A 10000-nucleotide genomic window follows, 5' to 3' on the forward strand; every position below is an offset into this window, starting at 1 on the left:
ATGCTCAATGTTTGTCTGCACAGACTTATCTGAAGACCTTTGATACACTGTGTTGACTCCTGCTTCCTTCATACTGGGCCTTGCAACACTTGTCTGGGTTGAGATGTTTGCAGTAGAGCAGTCTTCCATATCAAGCTCACATACACTTGTTGAGACTGCTACTCTGGCTGGTAAATCAGCTGTAGTCAGTGGGCCAAAGTAGTCGTGAAGTAGGACAGAGGACACAGCAGGCGAAGTATGGGCGATGAAATGGGGACCAGGGCTGGTTGGAGACATGTTGTCCTCCTGAAAATAGAGGAATTCAATTTTTTCTTATTTCTTAAATCGGGCAAATGGCTTTAGAAAGAAATGCAAGATGATAGGTCTTTGTATCTGTGACTGAACATAACCTACTACTATATATTATTACCGTAAACTACCAGAATTTGACCTAAAGTAGGGCGTGGGCGTTTACTCGATACTGGGCGTATACAAGGTACTTTACGGTACTACAATTTTTTATGCACAAGACTTATCTTTTAAGCGTACCAAGAAATACTGTAAATCTATTAAACTTTCAACTGACAGTGTGAAGTAAGCTTAAACTTAAAGGAAACAAAGGATTTGTTTCTTAAACTTCATTCAACACTTAGCCATTCTACTTTCTAGTGACTCAAGACAACACTCCCTACTCATGCCCAACCCCCTTCAATTTTGAAACTCCCAAATATGTACTGGAGCAAAGACCCTTAACTAGTTCTGAAATCCACAGGAAGAGAAAATACCCCCACCTCCTCCTCCCCCCACAACGACAACACACATATTGAGGTCTACCGAATGACGTCTCACGAGGTGCGTGGTCGTCCTCGGCGGTCAAGAAAGCCGCCGCGATCATTGCGCAGACGACACTTCAAGACCGCCAATATTTTTTTGTGCGCATCGGCCGGAAACGAAGCAATTGGGAAACCTGGATATAAAACAAAACTATATTACAAGCCTGCTTACCTCTACAGCCAGATCATCAGTCACGACAACATTCTCCACGTCATCAGCCTGTTGCGCACTGCTGCAAGGTTTTTCCTGGAGAAAAGAATTTTTTTGGTAAAATATAACAGAAGAAAATACATGTAAATCCTAACAATTACATCTCTCTAACACTTGCAATACAAAGGAAGATAACTAAGCTTAAAGTTAGTTATTCACTTATTGTCTATCCTCTTCTTTTTTAATATCCAACTTTCAAGTATGTTGGACACATTTTCATAATCAATGCCTACATGTTATCAAAAAGCCCCACCCCTATTCTAAGAAATAATGTACACAAAGTTTTAGATAGCTTCAAACTTACCCGTTTTCTACTGCGTCGGTTGATAGATGTTGAACTTGATCCAGGCGTCAGAAAAGTATCCTGGTCAGCACCACAAACCTTTAAAAAACAAAAACAAAACAAAAACATATAAATATTCAATATCAAACATTGACAATTGTAAACATTTTGACAGAATGAACCACACACACACTACTTTGGGAGATTGCATGCCTACTCCACAAACACTGATACTACTTCCAGCAAAAAGCGGCAAAGGTTGACCACAAGAATTATTTCACAAACACCGAAGAGAGTATCATTAACTTTTGAGCCATTCCAATTTAATTTTTGTTTCACCCCCACCATCCCAAAATTAGAAGTTTGCAACTTCATATTTTCATAACATGCTACCCATCCTAAATCAGCAAATGAGGGACAGTGAGCATGCAAGAGAATGCCGCAATGCGGGACAGAAACGGAAAAAAATATCCTCATAACTTACCACAGAGGTCTTGATTTCCCTTGAAAGAAACAGTGAGGGTATTGTTGCCAACTTTGTAAGCCCACTGCGTCCCACAAAGTGATCTGAACAAAGCCGGTGGTTTGGATTTGGGACGAAATCCTTTCGTACAAGGGAAACTCGCTTTCTCCACACACTCGCTATCTTCGGATCAGCCGGAAAACGATGCAACAAGATTTTTCGGCCATCAACAACTTTTCCTCTGTAATTCGAGCACACGCAGCAGTACTGTGCACCCCGTGATTCTCGTAATTTCGGGGTTGTATCCATTTTCTTGTACAATGAGACCGATCGCAAAGGTTGTGGCTGCTTCAAAGCGTTGGAAAAGTGTGCACCGGAACTCACCAGTCACACCGAATGCGACTCCCTTGTTTTTGCGCGCTAGAGAGTACCAAGGGCATTCACTCGTGCAAACTCTCTGCGATGCCCTGGCCAATTGCTACGATGAAAACACAATAGCGTTTATATTGCTATTCTGACATTAAATTCTGTGTTAAAATCATGTTTTTGTCAGCAACAAGTACCAGAATGGTCCATGTCGTTGATTGCAGACGACGGTTCCCTTTCCGCATGAAGCCACGGAAATAACCGAACATTGAAAAACCCACGGACATGTATTACGGAGAAAACTCGAGATAACCGGATGTTTAGCATTACGTCAATATGCTAGGAATCATATGACGTCATGACGTATCATGCTTGCCTACGTATATTGTATGTTCCAAAGTCTGACTTCTGTTGGGAATTCGCGTGGTGAAGACTGCGGTAAATCTGTAGATGGTATAAAGAGAACAAGGATTGTCTCAGAAGAAACGACTAAATGTTTCAGACCGGTAACTTCATTTCAACATTGCACTATACAATGGACGTTCTATGTGACAGGAGAGTTTGCTGATTTTGTGTTAAACATTGGAGAGATCGTCTGCTAGAATCAGAGATACTCAGATAGGTCGCTTCAGATTGCAGCTTCTGGAAATGTGCAAGGTTTGTTGCCTGTTAAAGAACTGGATTTTACACGTAATGTATGTCATGTACAGTAAGCAACAACAAAAACACACACAAAGCAAATGGCATCGTCTGTCGACTAGTCACAGAAACAAACCTGGCGAGGTATGCGTGTACTTTATACACGTGGAAGAAACCGGAACCATGCGTCTTTGTTATTGACAATATGCTTTTGGATATTGAGTAAAATGGCCGACTTCCGTGGCATTATGCTTTGATGATCGGAAGAGACCATCCAATCACAGCCCCCGAATTCCCCCACGTGTTCATCAGAATAGCTATAGTTTTCATCCACGAGGGAGGCACTGGATGTATTGCAAAAATATATTCCCAAAATCTTTATTTGTTTAACCCATCTTAATCCGTATCCTCCCTCGTTGCTATTCCGTTTTGATCCAATCCACATTGCTTCTGATTTTACTCTATTTATCTTCAAACCGGATATAATTGTAAACTCGTCTAATATCCCCAAAACAACTTTAATGTCATCTTTATCACGCAAAAACATGGTAACATCATCGGCATACAGAAGTGCCTTCAAAATCTTTTTAAACATATGCATTTCTTCTGAATCGTCAGTTTCAATTTCCAAACCTTTTACTTCAGAACCTTTTCGAAATCGGGTTGCAAGCAGCTCAATTCCAATAACAAAAGCTAGTGGTGAGAAAGGACCACCTTGTCGCACCCCACAGCTGACTTCAAAATCACTTGAGAGCCAACCGTTGTATCCAATGCAGCTCCTTGTGCTACTGAACAATACTTCTACCCAACGTAACAAATCTGTTCCAAATCCGTATCTCTTAAAGGCATATAACATAAACTCTTTCGATATGCTGTCAAATGCTTTTTTGAAATCCAAAGCAAGTACCAAACCAGGTTTTTCTTGTAATCTAAAATGTTCAATAACATCATCTGTTGTTCTCAGCGTATGAGAGACGTTTCTACCTTTAATAAAACCAACTTGATCTTCGTGTACTATGTTTTGAATAACTGGGCATAACCTATTTGCTAAACATTTAGCTAAAATCTTATAGTCTGTGTTTGTCAAAGAAATTGGTCTCCAGTTTGATAAACTGTGTTTTGATAAGTCTTTCCCTTTGTGGATCAGGGTAATAACCGCCGATACTTGGGTGTAGGACAGACTTCCATTCTCAAATGATTTGTTAAATGAATCAACAATAACAATTCTTAACTTTGACCAAAAAAACGTAATACATTCTGTGGTAAGGCCGTCCATGCCTGGTGAGGAACCATTTTTCATCAATTTAAGTGCCAATGATGCCTCTTCAACGGTTACATTTCCTTCACACTCTGCCTTCTCCTCAGTTGTCTGGGTTGCGGCAAGGTTTTCCCTGGTCCACAATCTGCTATATTGTCGTTTCTGTTGTCTTCCCTGTCTCCTCTTCCCTCGCACTGTTCCCTTGGGGATGGAGTTGGTGAGCCCACCTGTTCTTGTTATGTCAACTTCTTCTTCTTGACAGTGGTCAGCAGGTCTTTGTCGTGATTTACATGCTGAGTGACGGTTCCGCGAACTTCCTAGTTGGTGATGTGCTCTGTGTAGGGGATGCGGTGGCAATGCGGTCTGTACTGTTTTTAGTGTCCAGCTCAGTAGTGTCTCCTCGATAATAGTTCCGTCAACATGTGCATGTCCCACTATAGTCGAACCTCTCTATAACGACTTCCCATGGGACTACTCCAAAATAGGTCTGTCAGCAGATTGATGTCCTAACTAATATGCTGATTTCAGGTGGTAACGCGCTGTGGTTTGTCTTGTTCTCAGTTTTGAGCTCAGTAGCTCCTCTTCAGTAAGAGAGAAATTTCAGTTTTACGACCTTACGGCAAAGCCATTATTATTATTATTATTGTGATCATTAGGGGCATGTTCTCGGGTGTTACCCCGACTTCAGATGAAATACCCAGTTGTAAGCGTGTTTAGGTGAAACCAGCCACCTGCACTTTATGGCAAAATGACCGACGCCTTTTTCGTTCCACTGTGGTGACACGGGGGTGGGACATGGATACCGTCTCTGAGTCTGCACATAAAGTTGACGCGTGTCCATCTCGGCTTTGATTCGAACCCGCCTGAGCTACCCAATCATCAGTTAAAGGTCAGTAGATAGATGTTTCAGCTAACGCGGTGATTTCAGGTGGTGGCACTGCGAGAACACCGACTGGACCTGGACGAGGTGGTGACGGAGGTGAAGCGTCTCCGGGACGGCGTCCTCAAGGAGCTGGACAACTGCGTCAAGAAGCGCCAATCCACTGAGGTCACGTACACCAAGGCGCTTCAAGAATTCACAGCCTTCCAGGTAATGGATCATTATTATCGTGAGAGAGAAGAAAAAAAGCCGGGAAATGTGTAATAAAAAGATATCATTATTTTGCAGCGCGAACTTACCTTCCGCACATATTTTGTAACAGTTTATCTTGGGTGTAAACAGTTTTATTTTCAAAAATCCAAAACCAAACTGCTTACGTTCCAAAATTCAGGATAAAAAAACAGAAAATGAAGTTATCGGAACCTTTAATTTTTGACAACGACAAATAAGTAGGAGACACATGAAAAAAATAGAAGACTCAGCTGAATGTTGACTCGCAATAAAACATGCGCATGTTTACAATGTGTCTTTTAACTGTTGTTTATAAGTTCAAAGGGTCTGAACCAAAAACGAACAAGAGTTCATATTCCATATCTGTCGAGGTAGTGTCGCTGGTTAAACACATAAAATACCCCAAAAATGGACCTCAAACAGCGAAAAACGTTCGGGAATCTTTCACGACTTTCTTTGTCTATTGGTAGGTTGGAAATATGTTCATGTTTTTGTGTTTCTTTCATTACTTTTTGTATCCCATTGCTTGGAAACTCGGGTCGCTTCCTCCCAGTGGAAAGCTAGCAGCAACAAGAGTCGCGCTACCCAGGCGTGTGCGCGTTTGTATGTAATCAGCAACTTGAACTTCTGGCAGAATGACCACAGTCGTTCGTGCCACAGCGATGACACGATGGCGGAGAATGAATTCTGTCTCTTAGTCTGCGCATAAAATTGACCCGCGTCTGTCATGCCTGGATTCGAACCCGTGACCTGACAATCACAAGCCCAGTGCTCTAACAGCGGAGCTACTAGGCCACAAATCGTCACGCTCAGAAAATAAAAGCCCATGTCATTTTTTACTGTTTTGAGAAAAATGCACAAAACTGTTTTGATTTCTCAACAATTTGCCCATCTCATTTTCGTTATAAGTTGCAAATTGCCTATCTCGAGCTGTTACAGCGGGATAAACGTGAGATAAAGACCTGACAGCAACTTTTTCAATCAGCACAACTGCAAAACAACCCCAAAAAAGCTTTTGCATACCTTCGCAGTTGAGTCATTCTCCAAAACTGGTTAACAAAAGTGGGAATAAGGCCCAAAAATAAAACTTGACTAATTTGAGTTGAATTATTGATTCAAAGGTTCTTTGTTATCAGAATGACAGTTTGCAAGAAACGAAAAAGCAAGAAATACGTTTCCTTACAAAATACAGGTATCTGATAGGGGGTATACCCGTCTCATTACGTGCACATCATCGTGACACAAATTTGTTAATGATGCAGTCATATTGAATGATCATATGTTGTACTAATTATAGCTTGACAAGCATGTATAAGGAGTTGTTTAAAAAGAAATAAATAAAAAAAATATAAAGAAATAATAATTTTTTTATAATTTTTTTTATAATTATTTTTTTTTTTTATTTAAATTTTTTTTTTAATATACCTTGGCACGTACATACAATATACATGTACACACATTTATATTGGTGACAGAAAAGGTTTGTGGACAGAAAAAAGGGAATAAGAAAGAGAGAGAGAGAGAGACAGACAGACAGACAGAGACAGAGAGACAGAGAGAGAGAGACAGAGAGAGAGAGAGAGAGAGAGAGAGAGAGAGAAGGAGAGATCCTGCGTAAATGTGAAAACGTTGTAACAACCTTGAATTTGACGAGGTGTTGAATACGTATTTGACAATCACACATATAATTAAAAAAAAAAACACCAAAAAATGTATAATTATATCAATTTTATTGTGATCAACAATATTCAGGTCATGCAAAAACAAACACCATACTTTGAAAAATCCGAAAGAACAACTGACAACAAAATGTGCCGGATATACAACAATAAAGCTTAAGGGGTTACTTGTGTGTTCAAATCGCTCGTCAGAAACATTACACATTTTGTGCACAGGTTCCTCTAAGCAATATGGACACATCTGTGCAAAGAAAAAAGGGGGTCGACGTATTAACTTTTTTTTTAGAATTTTTTTACTGGGGGTTGTCAAGTACGATTTTGCGAAAAACACTGCGATTTTTAACATGATCCCAACTGACATATTTAGCTCTACAAATAATAAATGAGACATTAGTTTGTGTATATAAATGAATGGAGAGTATAACTTTATCATAAAACGGTACTTATCAACGTGCATTTTCAGAAAATGATCGAGGTTTATCGAGGGCGTACACATCAAATTATCACTCCTTTAGTAGTAAAAACGTATTTAAAAAAAATTCGCGTGTGAGAAACATTACACATTTTGTGCACAGGTTCCTCTAAGCAATATGGACACATCTGTGCAAAGAAAAAAGGGGGTCGACGTATTAATTTGTTTTTTATAATTTTTTTACCGGGGGTTGTCAAGTACGATTTTGCGAAAAACACTGCGATTCTTAAGGGGTTATTTGTGTGTTCAAATCGCGTGAAAGAAACATTACACATTTTGTGCACAGGTTCCTCTAAGCAATATGGACACATCTGTGCAAAGGAAAAAAGAGGTTGACGTATTAACTTTTTTTTAGAATTTTTTTACTGGGGGTTGTCAAGTACGATTTTGCGAAAAACACTGCGATTCTTAACATGATCCCAACTGACATATTTAGCTCTACAAATAATAAATGAAACATTAGTTTGTGTAGATAAATGAATGGAGAGTATAACTTTATCATAAAACGGTACTTATCAACGTGCATTTTCAGAAAATGATCGAGGTTTCTCGAGGGCGTACACATAAAAATATCACTCCTTTAGTAGTAAAAACGTATTTAAAAAAAATTCGCTCGTCAGAACATAACTAAACTTGAACACAGCTAAGTTCACTGTATACAGATACAATACCTGTAAACAAACACACACACACACACACACACACACACACACACACACACACACACACACACACACACACACACACAAGCAAACCAACCCCTCATAGCGATAAGAATAAGTACACAGTCAATAACTATATACGGCTGGGGGCGGGTTGCTTGCGAGGGCTGTATTTTGTACATTGATTATTTGATACATGTATAATTATTAAATGCGTCTCCAGGAATATGTTTAGTTTAAATCTTGTGTCGATACTATTTAATTCTGCCTCGCTATTAGCCATTGAGTAAAACTGTTTTATCACCATTGCTTTATTGTTGTTAATTCGTCTCCAGAAATATGTTTTGTTTTAATCTTGTGTCGATACTATTTAACTCTGCCTCGTTATTAGCCATTGAGTATAACTGTTTTATCACCATTGTTTTATTGTTGTTCTTTGGCCATTTACGTTGAATGACTTGTTATACATTGACATTGATAGTTTTATTCTTCTTCTTCTTCGTCGTTCGCTAGATAGTTTTATTATAAGAACCTTTTTTTTTAATTCCTATTAACTCGATGTTCTTTAACTATGTTTGTAAATTGTTAGAGGATCTTTTAGTAGAAGTGTTTAACTGTCGAAGCTGCTTTTACCTAAGAGACCGACTGTATATTGTGCTGTTGTACTTGTCAGACTTGATTGTACCAAGTCCTTCACATGTTGTAATGCGCTTAGAGCCAAATATTTTTGTTTTTTGTAAGGGATAGGCGCAATATAAATACACTTTATTATTATTATTATATTATTATTATTATTATTATTATTGTCTGCTTCACAATTATTCCCGTACCAACCCCACCCCCATATCTTGACTGACAAAAATGATAAAAAAAGAAATAATTTGGGAGTGCTGTTGGTCAGTTGGTAGAGCGCTGGACTTGTGATACATGAGTTTGAATCAGGGTGAAGGGTTGGGGGTCGGAACATTTGTGTGCAAAGTTTCATGAAGATCTATCCAGTAAATTTCTATGAATCGCACACCACACACACACACACAGAGACACACACACACACACACACACACACACACACACACACACACACACATATATATATATATATATATATATATATATATACACCAGGGTAGATCAGTTAGTTTGTAAGGGGGGTGTTTTTAGAATTCAAGAGTGTAAATCGAGGTCGCAGAGCGCCCGAGACTGATCAAGGGGCATACGCCCACCCCCCCCCCCCCCCCCCCCACCTCAACACAAGAAAGAACAAAAAGTCGCACGTGAAATCCATTACACATTTTGAGCACATGTTTCTCTAAGCTATATGTCCACAACTGCAGACAGACAAAAAACTTTGTTTTCTTATTCATTTTTTTTTATAAGAGTTTTGTCAGTTTTGGGGGGTACCGGGTGGACACATATGACCTTACAGAAAACACTGTAATTCGTAACGTCATCCTAACTGACATTTTTATCTTTAGAAAAGATAAATAAAACATTACTTTGTGTAGATAAAAGAATGGAGAGTATCACTTTATTATAATACGGTACTTATCAATGTGCATGCCGAAAATTATCCAGGATTGGCGAGAGCGTACACATACAATTATCACTCAAAAACGTTGTAACACAAAATTGGCTCGACAGATCATAAACAAATTTGAACACAGCTAACTTCACTATATACCGTTGCAATACCTAAGAAAACCATAAGGTGTTTTCTTATTGCTTACTCCACAATTATACCCGCACCACCCCCACCCCCATATCTTGACTGACAAAAATTGATAAAAACATTCATTTGGGAGCCCAGTAGGTCAGGCGGTAGGGAGAAGTGTGGGTACTGTGTGCAGAGTTTCATAAAAATCTGTATAGTAGTTTTCTCTGAATCGCAATACAAACACATACACCCAAACACTTGGTGCCTTTAGTGCACCGATACCCCCTGCCGACCCCCCCCCCCCCCTTCCCTCCCCCAGATCCAATACCACCCCCCCCCCCCCTCCACCACCCGCCCACCCCAGTAATCACAAACACACACACACACACA

At 39.5% G+C, this 10000-nt stretch overlaps 2 protein-coding genes and 1 long non-coding RNA gene across 4 annotated transcripts in view; 1 reads left to right on the forward strand and 2 right to left on the reverse strand.

Moving 5' to 3' along the window:
* Positions 1–1087, reverse strand: part of LOC138971118 (uncharacterized) — a 1967-nt gene extending 880 nt beyond the window's left edge. Inside the window, exons 1-2 of the mRNA XM_070343745.1 lie at positions 985–1087; positions 1–285 (exon numbers count right to left, since the gene is read on the reverse strand). The exon at positions 1–285 is cut by the window's left edge and continues 880 nt beyond it. Of these exons, the coding sequence (XP_070199846.1) occupies positions 1–276 (276 nt within the window). The 5' untranslated portion in view covers positions 277–285; positions 985–1087. The remainder of the gene's footprint in view (positions 286–984) is intronic.
* The window catches only part of LOC138971134 (cilia- and flagella-associated protein 44-like), a 236935-nt gene that overhangs the window by 94993 nt on the left and 131942 nt on the right, over positions 1–10000 (forward strand). The window contains exon 23 of one of the 2 annotated variants that reach the window (XM_070343764.1): positions 4961–5122. The exons of the other annotated variant lie outside the window; for it this stretch is intronic. Coding sequence (XP_070199865.1) covers positions 4961–5122 — 162 coding nt within the window. The remainder of the gene's footprint in view (positions 1–4960; positions 5123–10000) is intronic. 2 annotated transcript variants of the gene reach the window in all.
* Positions 6736–10000, reverse strand: part of LOC138971119 (uncharacterized) — a 14505-nt gene continuing 11240 nt past the window's right edge. Inside the window, exon 3 of the long non-coding RNA XR_011457171.1 lies at positions 6736–6977. This is a non-coding gene — a long non-coding RNA (uncharacterized lncRNA). The remainder of the gene's footprint in view (positions 6978–10000) is intronic.

The sequence above is a fragment of the Littorina saxatilis genome, linkage group LG7, assembly GCF_037325665.1.
Source record: "Littorina saxatilis isolate snail1 linkage group LG7, US_GU_Lsax_2.0, whole genome shotgun sequence".
NCBI lineage: Eukaryota > Metazoa > Mollusca > Gastropoda > Littorinimorpha > Littorinidae > Littorina > Littorina saxatilis.